Source organism: Cardiocondyla obscurior, linkage group LG06 (genome assembly GCF_019399895.1).
Source record: "Cardiocondyla obscurior isolate alpha-2009 linkage group LG06, Cobs3.1, whole genome shotgun sequence".
Lineage (NCBI taxonomy): Eukaryota > Metazoa > Arthropoda > Insecta > Hymenoptera > Formicidae > Cardiocondyla > Cardiocondyla obscurior.
Genome location: NC_091869.1, coordinates 5,430,929 through 5,450,433, shown reverse-complemented (window position 1 = coordinate 5,450,433; position 19,505 = coordinate 5,430,929). Strand labels below are relative to the sequence as shown.

Genomic DNA, 19,505 nt, shown 5'->3' with positions numbered 1-19,505 from the left:
AAGTACCAATAGCACTAAATAATTGATAAGTAAAATAGAACAAAAGTAGTTTATGCCATAATTAATTAAACAAAAATTCAATACACCATCATACACTGCCATAAAACTATCATGTTATTTTATTTAACATTGATCTGATCTGTTACTCTAATTAGAAGTATCTGCATAGCATTATACTATACATAAAGTCAAACATTTTTAGATATGTAATAAAAAATATACACTTATTATTTCTTTTCCCTGATTGGAAATAATAATTAATTTTACAAAATTTAATTCCTCGAGTCGTTACATACGTGTCAGATATCTTAAAATAAAATAAAATAAAGTAAAATTAAACGAAATTAAGTAAAATACGGTCTAATATAAATAAAATAAAGGAGGAAACCAAAGGAAAGATCGGTTGATCGCGCATGCTGATGTCTAGGGCGCGTGATTCAGGGCGGACGAGCGACACTTGCGCCGTCGTCTGCTCAGCTCGTTTATTTGTATCCGCCGTTTTGCTGCACGCCCAGCGCACCTGCCCGTACTCCGTTATGTTTGGCAGCAGATAAGTGGAGTACACGGAAGCACAAAGACTACGCGAGGATGCTGCTGTACACGTTGATCGGCGGTTACATGCTGACCTCGATGATACTGTTCAAGTATCCTACTCTGCTGCACAAGAAGAAGAAGGTGAAGTTTTTGTGCCAACACATCAGCCATCGGGGCGGTGAGTATTTTTTTGTTTATCAAGAGAATATATCTCTTTTGTCAATTCAACTCGTGCATCTGTTTTCTCTTTTTTGCGTTTCTTAATTTTTAGGTGCCGGCGAGAGCTACGAAAATACAATGTGCGCATTTAAAAGGTTAGTAAAAATTACTCGAGACTCCCCTCGTTCGCCTAGAAAATGCATCGTCACTTACATCAATTACTCTGAAATCTAATCGTGTAAATTGTTGAGTTAACACAGCGCTAACGTTGGCGGCATGGTAGAGAGAACTTAAATGTGTTCTAGAAAAAAATTAACGTTCTTTTTTTTTTTTTTTTTTCTGACATACATTTTACTCACATTCTTAAGAAGCATCTGCTTTTATCCAGTGTTTATGCCTTTTGCAGTGAAATATTTTCTTGACAGCGATTTAATGTTTGTTTGATAAATTAGTTGGGATTATAAATATACTTGAAATTGTATTAAGGCCATTATATATTCAAGCAAAGTAATATCTTTATTTGCAATATATTAAACAAAAATAATTTCTTTATTTGCAATTACAGAGCAGTGGCTATAGGAACGCATATGTTAGAATTAGATTGTCATCTTACGAGAGATGGCGAAGTAGTGGTCTCTCACGATCAGAATCTTTTACGCAGCACCGGCGTCGATAAAAATATCTCCGAATTGGATTACAAGGATTTACCACTGTTGAAGCAACGTTTGCCGATTGATTTTGATCCAGGTATCGATGTTTAATATTTTCAGAAGCAATCCGCTCGCGAACAAAATTATTTAAGAAGTATAGTTGAATAGATGTGGAGTATATCGGCTCGACGAAGGAAGAGGATCGACGATTTGCATTGCTGCGAGAAGTCTTTGAGGCGTTTCCCGATATCCCCATTAATATTGACATTAAAGTCAATAGTGATCAACTAATAACGAAAGTTTCTGATCTAATAAGAGAATACAATAGAGAAGAATATACAGTTTGGGGAAACTTTAGCGATGAAGTCACACAGAAATGCTACAAAATGGTACGCGCGTTAAATATATTTAAAATCTCAAATCGATTAATTTCCAAAAGAATTTCTAATATTAAATTTACATTATTAATAATAATTTCAATTTTGTTACAGAATCCAAATGTGAACTTATTGTTTTCGATGCAACGTGTAACAATGTTGATACTTCTCATGTATACTGGGTTATTACCGTTCGTACCGTTAAAAGAAACGCATCTTGAAATTTTCTTGCCTTCAATTTATTTACGGTAATATAAATATTTTTTATTTTATGATTGTAATAAAATTGCATAATAATATAATTTATTTTTAGGCGAAAAGGTGGGCCGAGTCCGACATTTTTACCATTAGAAAAATTGGTAGTACGTACGATCAATGTATTGTTAATGAGGCCATGCTTATTTAATCATTTAAGAGCACGGGGCATACACGTAAGTACATGCAGTATATATATAAAACTATCTCCAAATGCATAATAGTTTCACCATTTTATTTATATATATATATATATATATATATATATATATATATATATATATATATATATATATTTAGTATTATAAATATTTATAATTTAAAAGAAAGTCGGCAGCTTTAAAAAGTATTATATTTAGAAACGGTTTTACGTGCACTACTCTATACAATTATCATTAACATATATTTGGTTATCTCGTTGATATTATAATATCGATTTATGCATTTGTATAGGTTTATTTTTGGGTCTTGAATAAAGATGAAGAATTCAAAAGAGCATTCGATTTAGGAGCAACTGGCGTAATGACGGATTATCCAACAAGATTAAAATTATTTTTAAAAAAACATGCAGTAGAATAAAGTACTGAATAGACTTTTAAAAAGCACACGCCAGATAATACAAATTATTAAGAATTCTTCACAGAGTCATGTCTGAGAAGAGATATCTGCCATAATAAGCCAGAAGACATACAGGCTGTATAGACTAAAGTAGTATATTTTTTATAAGCAAAATTATTTGCTTATACTCTATGCATAAATGCCAATTTAAACGAATTTTGCCATAATCGCGTCAGCCCGTACAAATCGCTGCACAAGATAGTACATTGCTACAATAATCATGCGAATATTCATTCATAGAATAAGATTGCTCTGGCCTCGTAAAATCTTCCATTATTTTCTTTAACAAAATGATCATTATGCACATGCAAGTAGTGACTTATTCCAATAGAACGATAGTTTATATGAGATATAGTTACAGCGCATATTTCTATTTAATTTGCTGTTAAAATTTTTGCATAGTTTCAAATACTTTTCTATTTTTTTTTTTTTACGGGATAGGCATACACTACATAGCGAAACAAAAACGATAACTCCCTAACATTATTCATTTTTATTTTTTCGACAATCTTTTTATTTATAATACTTTTCTACACTTAGATTAATTAAGTAAGAAAACAATTCACACATAAAAAAAGCCGGCATGCATATCCCAATTTTTGGTACAAAATATCTATTGATTACTATATCTCTCTGGGGCCAGTGATAACTTATTGTTAGCCCAGCATTTAAATGCTTCGAATATTATATAGTCTGATGTATGATGCATTTGTTAAAAAAATTTTAAATTTCATAGATTCGTAAAGGGAGGGCATTTTATATGGGAAAGATTAATCGAGCTATGCAGATCGTGATATGTTCTTAGTACATATATAGGTGTGATATAAGGAATTCCCTTTTCGTAAAAAATGAATGTGATATAAGTCTGTGTCAGTCTCGTAATGTTGAGATACCAAAATCAATAAAATTATCTATCAGGACTAATCTTATTAAATAAAGAAATAAATTTATGTATTTGTGCAAATGTTATATTTAATGAGCATAATATTTATATTAAATTTATGAGATAGTTACAGCATATTAATCAGTATTAAACATCTTGTGACAATTTGGCGTACGTGGGACATGCTTGACAGGGATATCAATCAGCATTGCAGCCTTTAAGCATATCCTACATGCGAAATTACATCACGTAATTGCATACAGAACATTTTACAATTAATGTAACACGCAATCTTCTATGGATATCTATATGTTGAATATATGTACTTTTTTAATCTTTTGAATGTAGGAAAAGTACACCAAAGTAAAAAAAAAAATGTTATTTATGTTAAAGACATATTTAACTACAGATCACACATTTATAACAAGTGTAACGAAATCATCTTTTCTAACTTATTATATGTATATTATATATAATTTATATTTAGGCTGTTTTTATATATAAAAGATTTGTGTGTATGTGCCATATTATATGTATACAGGATATATATTCAGATATATGAAAATTACGAAAAAGATGTGAAAAATATCAATATTAATGGTTATAAAAATTAAGAGATTAAACGTTACGTGACATCTTATAAGATGGTCATAACATTTTTGTGATGTATATGTTATCTTTATTTGTCATGTTTATAATCTCAATTTACAAGCCATTTACAAAATTGTTATTATAGAATTTTTAACGATACGTAGTTACACTTATACATCTATAGAAATATTGAATATTTAAATCTAGTGTTTTAATAATATAAATGTTCTTTTATTTATATTATAGTAATGTGTAAGTTATTTATTGTACACATTTCTTATTACATTTAAATGCTAATAATGGATAAAGAATATGAAATAATTTATATAAATTAAATGTTTAAGAGTTCAAGTTATTTATGCTTGCATTTGTGATATACGAAGTCCTTCGATAGTTCCTTATTGTTGGTTGTTGTGATTTTTCGATACACAAAGATTTTACCAAATTTTGTTAAGAGCAACTTGCCTCTATTAAATAATTAAATTCTTATAAATAATATATCGAAAATGTTTTACAATGAACGTTAAGTATAGAAAAATACGCAACTATGTACAAATTCATGTACCTTTGTACTTGATGTGTGTAAAGCGGAAGTTGGAATATAAGTTTCCAGTCTATGATGCATAATTGTTCTCTCACCCACAGGAAAACGTACAAATTATAAATCTCAAATATTAGGAAGCATATGTCACATACATATATTTGTAAGAGAGCTTTTCTTTATTTGGTAATTTTTATTTTTTTATTTTATTATTTATCATTAATAATTATTTTAAAATAATTGGATTTATAAATACTTTAAAACAGTGAAGAATGTTATATAAACACATTTTAAAAGAATTTATCAACACTTTAGCCACCGTACTAGTCACAAGAATTAGTATTTTCTATATATATTATGTATTAATGTAAGTGTGACGTATAAATATATAAAAACTTTATAAATATGAACGTGTATAAAATAAAATGAATAATTTCAATGTGTCACAGCACAAAAAGATTTATATGAATGTCTTGCTCATATCTATCTCGTGTGAAAAATGTTATGCAATTTATAGCATACATTGTACGCATATAAGTAAATAGAATTATGTAATTACGTATATATGTTTGTGTGTCTTATAAAATAAATGTATTATATATATAAATATACAAAAATGTATATTAATTATTACACCTGGCTCGAAGTTTGCAAGAACATCGCGCGCGAGCTGGCAACTTCGGGCCGAGTGTAACAATATATATTAAAATATACATCTAAATTTTTATTACAGATCTGATTAGCGTCGTAAGTAAAGAGAAATGTGATTCTTCATAGATATAAATAATATTATGCAAGAAATGTATAAAGTTTAAAACATATTTAGATTGGAACTTTTAAATCTGTTCCCACCATACAGTTTTGCATAAATACTTTTATAAAAATTTCTAAATACAAAGACATTGTAAATAAAAAAATTTATAGCTGCGTTCCAATATAATAGTATATATACCGCTAGCACTGAAAATTTACAGATACACGACATAAAGTTAAGTTTCAATGCTAGCGAAATATACAACTTGAATCTAAGAGTAATCAAAGTACTAATCACTTAGATTCTTTTGATACTTTATTTTCAAGCTCTTTATTATGCAGGCATTTATGATATACAAAATCCTCAGAGTGTTCTTTATCGTCTATCGTTGTGATCTTTTGATACGTGAACACTTTACCTTTGCAATAGCAACAGTGTTTACTCGAAGGATGTATATCATTAAAATGCTTTCGTATGGCAGCTTCATTTCCTATGATATCTCGATTACAGATATTGCAATAAATACGCGTTTGTTGAAATCTCTCGTGGACAGAATCTGTGACGACACGGCCCTCATATTCTCTTTGATCCATGTCGTCTTCGTTATTCAACATATTGTGTAAGTATCCAAGGTATTGTGTCTACAATAAAAATTACTTGATCAACAGGTTGTTTAAGTTAAAAAAATTTTATTTGTATTTGAAAATTACTGCTCTAGATAAAAAATTCAGAACCAATTGTACCAATTTTTTGATAAGCTTTATCTCTCAGGTAAACATCTTCAATCTTATTTGGTAGTATATATAAATAAAGGCACGTAATAATAGGTTTGTATTTGTTTGATAAAATTTATTAAGTGGGAACAAGCAGCTTGGTGATAAATATTTTTTAGAAAAAAAAATTCCCAGCAAACAAAGCTTTAAATTGTCGACATGTTTCTCACCGGATTAAAAACTTCTGATTTTAATTATTCACAAAATTATTGAAAAATTTTATCGAATTTCCTGAACGAATTTGCCTCGTGAATTTGCAACGACAAAACGCTTCCGCTTCTTTTTGTTCTCTTTCCACTTCTATGTACGACGCTATAATTGTTTTTATAAAAATATTTAATTACCGTTGATGGAATTTTTCAGTTTCTTGGCACACCCACTTCGTTCTTTGTTAAGGATTAATGATTTCGTGCACTTCTGTACGATTTACTTATTTCATCGCCACGTTGAGGTTAGATTAACCTCTGCCGTGGTAAAAGTACAATCCGGAACAATGAATGAATCATATCGCCAATACTTATTCCGACTACTCTGACAATCGTTCTAATGGCAAACCCACTGTTTCTTTCGTTTTTTTTCTTCTTTTTTTCTTTTCTAATCTAAGTTAAATTCAATTGCACTTTTTTTTTATACTTTATATTTTTCAGAATACAGCTAATACACTTTAATTTACAGGTAAATGGCAATTTAACTTTATTCACAAATATCGTAGAACAGATAAAAAATGTATTTAAAAAAAATGTACACAGGCGGATAGAAATAAATTATGCATATATTATTTAAGTTCGAGTAAAAAGAGGGCGAGAGATAAAGAAGTATTCAACGTCGTACTGTCTATATGGACTTGATCTTGAAGTGAAGTCCTATCAGGGAGAATACCAGATTCTTGAGGTCCTGGACGAGATAATAGAAGCACCGCAGATCCTCCGGATCGCGGGACTGCTGGTTTACGTCTAAAAGAGAGCCGGTCTTCGAGGTAATGAACGATATATGCTCGTCGCCGATTACGATTTTCAGCTTTTCTGACGTCCGACGCGGTCTGGCTGCGACCAGAGGGAATCGTCTGGTCACAGAGAAACCTCCTGCATGATCTCGGAGTCCTGGATGACGCGCTTGAGCTCCTCCATCAATCACTGGTGCACGTACGTCTCCTTACGTATCATCGTGTCGTTCTTGTAGTTGGAGTCATTCGCGTAGCGCAGCTTGCCGTCCAGTCGAAGCTCGAACTCCAGAAACTCGTGTTCGAATTTGCCCTTGTGTCAGACGTAATAACGAATGTAAAAGTCCGTCGATATCCTTTTAACCGATTATCATTTGCAACAACAGCTTAGAGTTATACATTGAAATATTTAGCACGCGCATCAATAGATTTCAAACTAATCGGCAATTAATTTTATTTATGCAGTGAATAAAAAGTGAATTAGCATACCGAGCCAGCGATCGGTGTTTAGTTGCGACGGCAATAAAATATTAATTTGCACCGGACGAGAGGAATATTTTCGGAGTCTACGTTCGTCATGTTAGCAAACTTTCGTAAGTGACGCAGCGCGCTTCGATTGGCAATCCGGCATTCCTGGACGACTTTCGAGTGGAGGTTAGGTGTGCTTTTTTCTGGCGAGTTGGTTGCATTAGTTTAGAGGATATCTTTCCCTCTTTGTGTTAGAAAAAGAGAGACGTGCTCTGGACTAGTGTCGACAGGGCCAGCTGCAGAAAACTGTCCTAACTTAACGTGCTTTTTATTCTGGAGCACTTGAATCTCCTGGCCTAGCCGCCTGGGTTCTATACTTCATGTACCAGAGAACTCAAAGGATTGACGGTGCAAGTGGTAACGAGGTCAGTTTATGTATAGGAGTGACATTAGCACCACGAGTTTCGAGTGTTCGTGTAGTCGACGTTGATGAGATCCCCGTCGTCTCGGCTTTCTTCTCACGTCACCGATGTTTGCGCCGAGCTAGCAGCCTGAGCAATGGGCTCACGCTGCTCGATGAGTTTACGTAAGTCACAAACTACCCTGAAAACTGGGTGAGATTTGTCGTTCGGTCGTATCACTGCGCGAAAACGAAATGAGCAAGAGTCACTCGAGTAAGAGAAATCAGCTGCCCAGCTGGCTGTGGACCAACTCAACCACCCTGCCGCCGGTTTACAAGATGGTGTGGGAAGTGGTGCGGGAAGATCGAGTCAGATCGAACGGCGTGCATGGCGAGCTGCTCGTCGACACCAACAAGGTTTTCCCGCTACTACTCACGAGCCAACTGCCCACGGAAGTGCTCGGTCATATATGGAGCCTGGCCAACCAAAAATATGCCGGACAGTTGACCGAGCAAGAGTTGTACACTGTGTTGGCCCTTGTGGCAGCTGCTCAGGCATCCTACACTTTCAACAGCTTGGATATATTGCATTTACTTCCGTTCGCGCCGACACCGTACCTGAACATAGAGTGTCTGATGAATCTACAGCCTGCTGAGCAAGCAAATGCCTCTAAACTTCAACACCTTAAGGAGTCCAGTAATAGTGTGAGTGAAGGAAAATATGTTCCTGACGTTAAAGGGAAAAGTAAAAATAAAACGCAAGTGAGCACAGTGCCTGATACAACTACGTCCTCCTCAGGCGGTACATCTGCAAAATCATTGTGTTTCGATAGCAAGATACTTGGAGCAACTGGCAGTAATAATTTGTTTAAAGACGTGAAACAAAATGTGCGTGGTCAAGCCGATGCTTCATCTGTACCATTTGATGAGTCCTGTGATGAGTTTACGGAGTTTCAGAGTGCTCCGATTTCTAGTGCCGTCGCTATGCCGATCTGGGACAGTAAGCAAGGGTCCGCGATTGGTAGCAGACTCGCTAATCACAATCTAGGAGTGAAGAAAATAGTTGATAAAAGCAAGAAGGCCACCGTCGGAACTAAATCCATACCGTATATTAATACGCAAAATCGTACATCCACGTCTGCGAGTTTGCCATATCAAAATAAAGATCAGAATATAATAAAGTCCACGTCTGAGCTATTTCCGAAATGCGGGATAAAAAGTCAATCCAAAACAGTAATACTTAAAGACACTGTAATTAGAAATAACGATATGCCTAAAGATTATAATGACAGTTATAACAGCCTGACGAATATAGTGGAGACTGTCAGCAGTGACAGAGAGGTACCTAAACTGGAATTAGCACCAAAGGTAAAGTAACTTATACGTTTTTTAATTATGTAGCAAGTTTACCTTTATTTCGGAGTTTAAATCGATATCGTTTTTGCTGATTAATGAATTTATCTGTAGGCTATTGTAATAGAAACGTCTGATTCTGTTCAGCAAGATTTAATGAGTTTACAGCAAGTCGAGGATAAATACAGTGCGTTGCGTGAGCTAGTTCAAGAAACGTCTATTACAAGTCACCCGAGCTTAGATTTAACTTTCAATACTCAATCAGCTGATGAATTCGGAGAGTTTATGTCGGCGAGCCAGCCGCTTGCTAACCCCTCGCGATCAGATACTTTAGATGTTGAAGGCTTTGGTAACGTGTCCGCGGAGTTTGAGTTTAAAATGCACGTTAATACTGATAATAATAATTTTGCGGATCTAAATTTCGTATCCGAAGTATCTGAGTCGTTTAATAATCTAAAACTTGATGATGGAATTGAGGCACAATTAGTAGAAACAGGTTAGTGCTCTTATTACAACGCTACAATTTTATTTTTGCTTGAAATGTCTTATTTTGCTTGAATTCAGTAGTAATATATTATTCGTAGGAAAGAATGTTCAGAAAGAAGATGCTATTTCGATAAATAGTATAGAATTGATTAGTGGTCCATCTGAAACACTGCCACGTTCTGGATCTGTGCCTAGCTTAGATCTTAAATCATTTTTGCCTTCTAATGTAGAGGAAGATCAAGTTATAGAAACATCACAACAGGTATACATATAATTGAATTGTTGTAAAATTGAGATATTAAACAAATGGGTATTTATTTCATATATATTATTGCCCGTTTTTCTGTTACAGCCTGCATATTGGGAATGGAAGCAATATATGGAAAGTTGTGTTTTATTATTACAAGTTGCAGCCAATATATTTACTAATATAACATCAGAATTAGTTCTGCAGGAAGTTTTAAATTCAGCACAAGGGTACAACTTTCTTTGCCGTAAGTATTTCTTTATTAATACATTTCATCTTAAAAAAGCTATTTTAGATCGAATCAAAATTACTCTTGCCGCTTTTTTGCCTCAATGTTTTTTTTTTTTTTTTTTTTGTGGTTATACGTTTTTCAGTAGTTTATTTAAATTTAAGCAGACGATAATTTACTTTATCTCCAAATTATAGAATTAGCTGAAGTTGCAGCTGTCTGTAGACGCGTTAATTTTTCATATAAAGAGCTAGATATAAACATTATTGGATTTGATGATCTTTTAATGGATATTGATCGGATCTGGGCTGAAATGGAACCTTTTTACGCAAATATACCAGTAAGTATAATATATGTAAATTATCATATTTATTTTTATTGTTAAAAAAATACATTTATATTAATATTTTAGATTGTCACTGAACTACCTGCTTGGCCCTTACATCAGGGAGAATGTGTGTCTTGCTCTCTGTGTTTAACAATTATTACGAGTGGGCGAGTCGTGTATAATGATAACAATTATCACGCAACATGTGCAAACTTATGGCTCAATTGCGTAAACAATCAATTACCAGTAATGCGATATTCATTAATTTTTCAGTCAACTATATGTCCAGGAAGTCACATTTAAATACTACTTTGCATATTGAGAGGTTTTAAAATGCAAATTAAATATATACTATTCAGATCTTATTAATATAAAGCATAGAAATTAATGTTAAAAGTGATCTTTGAAAGTGATGTTCTGATTTGCATTTAATCTAGTGAAACCATCCATACATATAGCATGAACGAATCAAACTAAAGATTCACAATGTTCATATAAACTATTTATTAAATTATTTATTAAACTTATATTTTTCAGAACATCGGGGTGGTAACAAACGTACAATGTTACAATTAAATTAACTAATCAAAAGTAATTGTATATTTAGCTTGACAAATTGAGAAATGGTCACACTTCACACATTTTATCTAATTACGATACAGTATTAAAAGAAATTAATATTTATGTCTTATATAAATCACTAATAGCTAACGTTGACTCGTGTCGCGCGGCCTATACGCTATTCCTCTGCTCTTCATCTCTCTGATGACACCAGCTGGTAATCGTCCAGATACTGATATGGCGTAGACACCCTTACAGAAACGATCTGAAGAAAGTAGAATCTCGAAATTAGTATCGGCCATTACTGACGTAACTAGACTGAGAGAAAACTTATAATTCTGAAAGTTTTGCATAGCATTTTGCTTAAACAAATCTTTATAATATATACATAAATATATATATATATATATATATATATATATATACGCACATAAGTATGTTCCTAGATGACTACATACTGGCATTTGTAAGAATAATGTATATATATATAAATGTATTATACGTTTAAAGATAAAAATTAAAAAAAATATATTTATTAAATATACTTACTTATTCTTTGCCACTTGCATACCCAGCTGTCTTCTGGGCTCATTACAGCAATCATTCTAAAAGGTAAGTCAGAATTTTTAAGTATGTCTTTGATAAATTTTGCTTAGACATAGTTAATACCAATTATAAAATTATAAAAATCACTCTTAGACAAACGTATCAATGTTGCTGTATATTACCCATCAAAATTGGAACTCGTACAGTCGAAAACATTATCTTTATTGTTTTTCATTCGTAGAAATTCATCACAGTTTTCACATCCATCGAATTCAAATTGATCAAAGGTCTGTAAAATAAAACTATAACTTTAAAAATGACAAACATGTTTGGCAAGCGTCGCGATCACCACTGATTAAAAAAATATATAATTATTGCTACTTAATCGCAACAAATTTGTGAAATACAAACCTTAACTAAGGAGCACACCAGACACGCTCTTAATCCACGTAAATCTTTTGGTACGGTCTCCATTGATATTACTTTATTATTATACGTTAAATTAAATAGCCGGACTGTAATAGTTAATAAAAAGAATTATGCAAACTACTTGGAAATTAAATTACAAAAATATCAAGTGTAAACGACATGAGTAAACAGCAAGGTTTTATTAGGTTAGATGGAACTGAAAGTTTGGTTATGTTCAGTCCATTCTCGAATTCCGGACTGACCAGGACCCTCCCGGCAGTGGTCGCAGATTTTAGACGGGCAACATACGCACACTAGGCACAATGCCGTGTCCGTGTGTGCCCGTAGCGCCAGCTAATGCCTCGGACGCAGAGAGCCCAACTCGGAATCGCGGCTTCCACGCGTTCAGATATAGAGACTCGTCCGTGTGAAGCCAGCGTTTCGGCTGCCGTCGGATAGAAGAACAGGCCAGACCTATACACTGTCTGTCCTGTTCTTTCGTGGCGTCGCCGGCACATATCGCAGATCCGCTTCTCGGTAACATCGCGGAGTCTTAAATAATTTTAAATAGTACGAAATCCGAGTCACCGAATTGTGTATTGTACGACATTTTCAAGATATAATGTAATATAAATTTTTAATGTACAATGCAGCAAAAATTTTCCGTCCCACTTAAACAGACTGCGGACTGTCGGTTGTATATACTTTTCATATTTTCTGCAAGTACAACCGGTGTGGTTAAAAATTTTGATGCATTCTACACATCACTCATACCTAGTTTAAATTATTATAAAACAAGGAAAAATTGTTCGAATAGGACTTTAAAACTACTAAAATACGCGTCGCACAATCCGGCGTACAACGATCAATTAAAAAATAAATTGAAAACGCGAATTATAACCCGAGAGCGCGAAACAATATTCCGATCACGAGAAAAGCGACCTTGTTTTATAATAACTTAAACACAACACCCCGTATAATATACAAAAACGCAAAACTGTACGCTCACACTCACACTCGCTCACATAATATTCACCGCGCACTTCATAACACTATGACTCATATTCACCGCGCATTTTATTACAATATCACTCATACTTAGTTTAAATTATTATAAAACAAGGAAAAATTGTTCGAATAGGACTTATAAAACTACTAAAATACGCGTCGCACAATCCGGCGTAACGCGAATCTCAAGCAGCAGATGCCAATTTCCCGAATTGCGTGCAGTAGCGCACGCACTATCAGTCACGGCTAACGAAACAGAAAACGACACTCCGCGAGGGACCGACGAATACTCCGGGCTGTACAACGATCAATTAAAAATAAATTGAAAACGCGAATTATAACCCGAGAGCGCGAAACAATATTCCGATCACGAGAAAAGCGACCTTGTTTTATAATAACTTAAACACAACACCCCGTATAATATACAAAAACGCAAAACTGTACGCTCACACTCACACTCGCTCACATAATATTCACCGCGCACTTCATAACACTATGACTCATATTCACCGCGCATTTTATTACAATATCACTCATACTTAGTTTAAATTATTATAAAACAAGGAAAAATTGTTCGAATAGGACTTATAAAACTACTAAAATACGCGTCGCACAATCCGGCGTAACGCGAATCTCAAGCAGCAGATGCCAATTTCCCGAATTGCGTGCAGTAGCGCACGCACTATCAGTCACGGCTAACGAAACAGAAAACGACACTCCGCGAGGGACCGACGAATACTCCGGGCTGTACAACGATCAATTAAAAAATAAATTGAAAACGCGAATTATAACCCGAGAGCGCGAAACAATATTCCGATCACGAGAAAAGCGACCTTGTTTTATAATAACTTAAACACAACACCCCGTATAATATACAAAAACGCAAAACTGTACACTCACACTCACACTCGCTCACATAATATTCATCGCGCATTAGATCGCTCGCAGGATAGTCCACGACGCTTCCGTTAAATCCTCGATCTTGACAAAAGAAATATGATGTATCTTGATGTATCTTGATGTATCTTGATGTATCTTGATGTATCGTCGATGAAACTTTTATTTAATTATTACTCCTCAAGGCGCTGACTCATCGAAGTGACCGTGAACTTAAACTTGAACTCCGGTAGAGAACAGTTATCCCCCCTTTACACATCCGTTCCCGACTACATTTAGGCGCGAAATGAGGGTAGCGCGGTCGTGATAACGGTACTTCTGTTGGGGGGGGGTAATTAATTGGCGCACTAGGGAAAAAACGTTCCCACCTATCAGGTGATAAGAGAAGGGTTGTAATTGGTCGGCATGGGGATGATACCGCGAGTGTCCAATGAGTGTGAAAAATTTTGTATTGCGACCCGTTTATTTTTACCGTTATGCGCACTTTTTTGGCGCCGTTCATTCCGCTGACAACAAACTTTTTGAAAAATAGCGGATGCAAAGCATGCGCATGGTTTGTTTTAATATTCAAAAAAGAAAATAATTTAACCGGCTATGGACAATTTTTTCCCGCGAAGCATACTCGTAAAGGCAATTATTTAGACATTTGTCGGTATAAGAAAAAGAGAGTTCGCAGTTTTACAATAAGTTAATCCGTAGAAAGCGAGAGTGATAACGTGCAAAAAAGCCACTCAATTATTTCGACGATTATTGTGAATAAAAATTAGACATGTCGCTTCTCATCCGCGATATCGTAAAGTCAAATAGAGCTTTAGTGACCAGCACGCGCGAGTGATTTTCAGATACGCGGTGTAAAACGAACCCCGCTAATTAAATTATATGTAGAAATTTAATCCGCTCATTAACAATAAACGATCCGATCGATGGCGTTCGTTTTAATCAAGAAACGTGAGATTGAGTTATCGCATAATAGCTACGCGCATTAAAGCGCGTTTCACCGATACACATATCGGCAAAAATTCTAAATAAATTTATACTCGTTCGCAATCGAAATCTTTCTCTGTACGCGCCGAAATCTCTGACGGTCGGTCTAGTTGCGGAGCCTCGTGGGTGCGGACGCGTCGTTAATCGCTCCGCAATTACGCGTATTTAATTATAAAATCATTATAAAATCTTTTTATTTTACTGTTAAGTTTATATTTCTGCTCTCATCTTATAACTCGGCGATGTTAGTGTGAAGCGAATCTGTGATAACTGCCGGCGACGCCGCGAAAGAGTAGGACAGTGTATAGTTCTGGCCTTTTTTTCTATCCGACGGCAGCCGAAACGCTGGCTTCACACGGACGAGTCTCTATATCTGTACGCGTGGAAGCCGCGATTCCGAGTTCGACTCTCTGCGTCCGAGGCAGGCGCTACGGGCACACACGGACACGGCATTGTGCGTAGTGTGCGTATGTTGCCCGTCTGAAATCTGCGACCACTGCCTCCCGGTAGAGAGCTCAACCAGTGGTCGCAGATTTTAGACGGGCAACATACGCACACTAGGCACAATGCCGTGTCTGTGTGTACCCGTAACTCCTGCTAATGCCTCAGACGCAGAGAGCCCAACTCGGAGTCGCAGCTTCCACGCGTACAAATATAGAGGCTCGTCCGTGTGAAGCCAGCGTTTCGGCTGCCGTCGGATAGAAGAACAGGCCAGAGCTATACACTGTCTGTTCTACTCTTTCGCGGCGTCTGCCTCTCGGACAGAGTTACAACTATCTTTAGACGATAGACAAGGACAGACACATTATATTCTGTCTTTTTCTATCATATTATATTTATTATTCTGTGTAATCCTATCTAAAAACAAATTGATGTTAAGAATAAAATCGCTTTTATCGTTGCTTCTTATCTCGAAATAATACTGCGTATGATTTTTTAAGAAATATTAAGTTTTTACGAAACAGAAAAATACTTGGATTATTATATTATTATTTTTGGGGCTTGCTCGAACGAGTTTTCGCAGTCGTGAAAAAAACTTGATCTTTCTGTTTTAGGAGAAAAACGCCTCAAGCTCGGCGAGCGCATCAAAAAAACGATAAACAGATTAACTCGGCGTTGAGCTCGACGCGAAAAGGACAACGGTCAATTGATGATCGGACCATTGGCTGTCTCACTTTCTCACGCGGTTGTCTCTTTCTCTCTAAGGGCCGAAATCTGTAACGGTCACTTCAGTCTAGTTGCGGAACCTCGGGCGCGAGGACGTGTTCCTAATCGCTCCGCAATTACGTGTATTTTCGGCCACGGATAGGACGTGCCGCGTACGAATTAGTGTCGACGTAGTCGACTCGGGAACGAACAATCATTTTTTAATACTTCTGTGTTGATCTCATCATTTTGTGCTTCGAAAAAGTGCTTTGGAAAGGAAAAGTTATGCCGAGCGGGCGAGGCGCACGGAGCGTTTGTCATGAATATGCCGCAACCGGCATTTCCGAGTCGAAGATCCTGACTCGCTTCACTCGCTATCTCCTTCAGCGACATTCAGCGGGTTCCGGCGACATTCGGCAACCATCATTGTCTAAGCGTGAGATCCGCACTTCGCTTGTCTTCTTCATCGCGGCCGAGGCTCATCCCGTTTCGAGCAAGAGATTTTTGAGGAGCTCGAGGAAGATTAAGTGCGCGAGGAACATTTCGTATCGCGGTCCGTTTCATTCGCCGCTCTGCTCATATTCTCGACATCGTTCATTCTGCCGATGGGAATTAATCTGCCGGCAAAAATCTGCCAAAGGAACTAGTGGCCTCGCTTTACGTTAGCAAAATGAATACAACGTGAAAATTTATACAACGAATGATTGTTCGTCGCGCGTCTTAATTTTAATCGTAAAAAGTCGCCGCGATAATCCACCGTCATTCTTTCGGTCGTTCGTCTCGCGAGTGACAGTGTTAGTGATTATAAAAAAAAGCAGAGCAGTGTATAATAGTGTCAAATGATTTAAAGTGCTTTAAGATTATTCAGAATATTGCCACGAATGGACGGAAAGACAGAAGGACGGAAAGACGGCAGGACGGAAGGACGGAAGGATGGAAGGACGGACCTGACTTAACCTAACCGAAGATGCAAATGTAAGTAAACCAGTAACACGCCATCAGTTGTAGATTACTTAATTGTAATTATTAAATTAATCATATAACTAACGTCCCAATCTAATGACACGCGCGTACCGTGCGCTCTGTAATCTCCAATATAATAAAAAATATATAAATATCTAATTAAACGTAAATACATAATATACATATTACAATTTTAAGAATTGCAATTTTAATTTCAAATTAATTAACTACAGAATATTAAGCTTAATAAAAATAAACGACACGCAAAAGGAATAATTAAAAAAAACGCTTTTCTCATATCACATATTTATTTGTTTGCAAAAATTTTCTTTGGTACTTTTAAGACATCTTCATATATTAGATTTACAATATAAACGCTAACTGATCAAAGCAACGATTCTACACGTTTCGCTCGTAAACGGATCACCGTCGTGCGCTTTCATTATAAAAAAATCATTAGCCTGCATTCAACGTCAACGTAAAAAGTAAGTTAGTAAGGCTGCGCGCCAGAAAATAATGCGAGATATGAAAATATAAGACCTATGCGCGTTATAACTTCTACCGTGGTATTATATATATATATTTCCCTGACTTATTGTCACATCATCATCAGCATCGTCATTACAAGGCATTGTCTAAAGTTCTACGCTTACTACCGGATTTAGTTCACATGTGGTCGCAAGAATATGAATCTAACTGCGTATAAAAAAAGAAAAAAAAAAAGAACTGGCTATTGTTCTTTCAACCACATGAATTTTTTTCTCTCTTTCTCTTTCTCTCTATGAATAGCGTCTTGATAAAGTGGAATTATATATTTTTTTCTCTTCTGTTGCAGCCGGAATTTTTAATTGGACGTTAATCCTCATCCTTGAAACGACGATAAATAGACTGGACATATGTGAAGACGCACTTCCAATCCGGCCGTTGCATCATCACCATGTCCTCGACGTCGAGTAGCGGCGCGATTCCAGCAACTTCACTGTAAGTAAAGAAAATTAATTCTCACGTTTATAAATAACAATAAGAAGACGGATAGATTCTAAAGAAAGTAAAAAATGTTCGGTAATTTCTACGCAAAATATTCGGAGCTCTTACTCGGCCTTTGTAAAAGCTAGCTCGAAGTTTTTCCTGCGATCCTCCGGACGCAGGGAATTATAATCGAAAGCGTCCGGTTTAAAGTGATGGATCAACGCGCAGAATGCTAAACCATTATTCCAGCTCGTCGAGAAGTTGTCCAGCTGTACGTTCTGCAACAAAAGTATTCTTTAATCCATCAGATACTAACAAAGCGAGCGCTTCTCGCATGTAATTTACTATTTCTTTTTTTTAAATGCACTTACGTCGTACTCTTTAGTCTTCGATCGGCACCACGCCAGCAATCGTTCCTTAATTTGCGCTGCGTTATCTCGTACAGTCGGTTCGGTAAATTTGAATCGAAATTCCGTGGCCGGTGACTTCACGGGGCTAAATAAGTAAATTAAAAAACAAAAAAAAAAGAAACCAAAATTAAATTATTTAACGAAACATTAATTAAATTAATCTCTGTTAACACGTCGTGGTTTTAATTTTTTATTCTCACCTCGGTGACAAACCGGCGCTATTTTGCCTGTCGAGCTGGCGAAACTTGGCGAACGGCGACAGCGGCTTTTTCGGAGCTGAAATATCAACGGGGTTCTATAAAACGTGTGCACCAAAGCTGGTGGTATGTTAAATTCGTAGTTGAGATGCATACTAATTATAAGACTTCACTGAAAGGTTAATTATCTATGTCCATTTTAATCAGTATCTAAACTGAATCTGGTAACAAAGGCGGTCAGAGGTGCGATGTATTAAAAAAAAAAAAAAAGAAAAAAAAACTCTGGATCTAGCAGAAATTGTTCATCTCTCACTCTCGTCGCATACCCGCAGCGACATGCATTAGTCGTTCTCCAAACAAATTCAATAATAGTTTAGTTAAAAAAAAAAAAAAAAACGAACAAATAACCACCACGAAGAACATACACCGTGTTTGTACAGATATTAATTGTCTAAGTAATTCACGACCTGTAACAAGGAAGTAGGCAGGTTTTGAGTAAAGATAGGAGGCTCTTTGCATTAAGTTTGACTATGAAATCGAACAGGTTTTGCCGATGTCCGATCAATACACTAACGATATTACACTCTTAGACACACTCTCGCAGCAATGCAAACTGTACTGCGCAACAAAAGGATCAGCAAAAAGTAAGGGTTTGTGACTCACTGCTTTATTCAGGAATTGTCATTGTCCTCTTAGCGACTCCGTCCGCGAGAACGTGCGTGCGACTAGGATTTTAAATAAAAATCAGAAAATCGAGGTAAAGGAAAATGCTGAGCGGATAGAGGAGCGCGAACTAAGATCGCGCGTTTAGGCACGTGGCTTTATCTGCG

General features: G+C 35.8%; 5 protein-coding genes across 8 annotated transcripts; 2 read left to right on the top strand and 3 right to left on the bottom strand.

Moving 5' to 3' along the window:
* The first annotated feature begins 460 nt into the window (after window positions 1–460).
* Window positions 461–4,684, top strand: LOC139103547 (lysophospholipase D GDPD1). The gene is made up of 7 exons (XM_070658343.1): window positions 461–712; window positions 806–848; window positions 1,259–1,440; window positions 1,512–1,732; window positions 1,835–1,968; window positions 2,034–2,151; window positions 2,429–4,684. Exons 1-7 carry the CDS (start codon window positions 589–591, stop codon window positions 2,552–2,554), a joined length of 948 nt encoding a protein of 315 aa, XP_070514444.1. The 5' UTR covers window positions 461–588; the 3' UTR covers window positions 2,555–4,684.
* Window positions 4,685–6,798: 2,114 nt separating this feature from the next.
* Mago (mago, exon junction complex subunit) lies at window positions 6,799–7,654 on the bottom strand. Its single transcript, XM_070657769.1, is given in 3 exon segments — window positions 6,799–7,155; window positions 7,158–7,431; window positions 7,617–7,654. Coding segments are annotated over 3 exon segments (498 nt in total). The 3' UTR covers window positions 6,799–6,969.
* On the top strand, window positions 7,382–11,072 carry LOC139103543 (synergin gamma). Of its 3 annotated transcripts, none has more exons than XM_070658337.1 (6): window positions 7,382–9,311; window positions 9,465–9,792; window positions 9,881–10,044; window positions 10,135–10,276; window positions 10,456–10,598; window positions 10,671–11,072. In XM_070658337.1, exons 1-6 carry the CDS (start codon window positions 8,199–8,201, stop codon window positions 10,887–10,889), a joined length of 2,109 nt encoding a protein of 702 aa, XP_070514438.1. In that variant the 5' UTR covers window positions 7,382–8,198; the 3' UTR covers window positions 10,890–11,072. The 3 variants fall into 3 exon arrangements, with proteins under 3 accessions (XP_070514438.1, XP_070514437.1, XP_070514436.1); XM_070658336.1 differs by having other exon boundaries at window positions 9,444–9,792; XM_070658335.1 differs by having other exon boundaries at window positions 9,411–9,792.
* Window positions 11,073–11,163: 91 nt separating this feature from the next.
* Window positions 11,164–15,678, bottom strand: Spt4 (Transcription elongation factor subunit spt4). Of its 2 annotated transcripts, none has more exons than XM_070658347.1 (5): window positions 15,491–15,678; window positions 12,105–12,371; window positions 11,876–11,982; window positions 11,697–11,752; window positions 11,164–11,412 (listed from the first exon to the last, which is right to left on the bottom strand). In XM_070658347.1, the coding sequence occupies exons 2-5, from the start codon at window positions 12,165–12,167 to the stop codon at window positions 11,294–11,296; spliced, it is 345 nt and encodes a 114-aa protein (XP_070514448.1). In that variant the 5' UTR covers window positions 12,168–12,371; window positions 15,491–15,678; the 3' UTR covers window positions 11,164–11,293. The 2 variants fall into 2 exon arrangements, with proteins under 2 accessions (XP_070514448.1, XP_070514449.1); XM_070658348.1 differs by lacking the exon at window positions 15,491–15,678 and having other exon boundaries at window positions 12,105–12,208; window positions 12,365–12,840.
* Window positions 15,679–17,954: 2,276 nt separating this feature from the next.
* Window positions 17,955–19,013, bottom strand: LOC139103269 (smoothelin-like protein 2). The gene is made up of 5 exons (XM_070657768.1): window positions 18,989–19,013; window positions 18,679–18,754; window positions 18,440–18,563; window positions 18,195–18,346; window positions 17,955–18,078 (listed from the first exon to the last, which is right to left on the bottom strand). Exons 1-5 carry the CDS (start codon window positions 19,011–19,013, stop codon window positions 17,955–17,957), a joined length of 501 nt encoding a protein of 166 aa, XP_070513869.1.
* Between the last annotated feature and the right edge of the window lie 492 nt (window positions 19,014–19,505).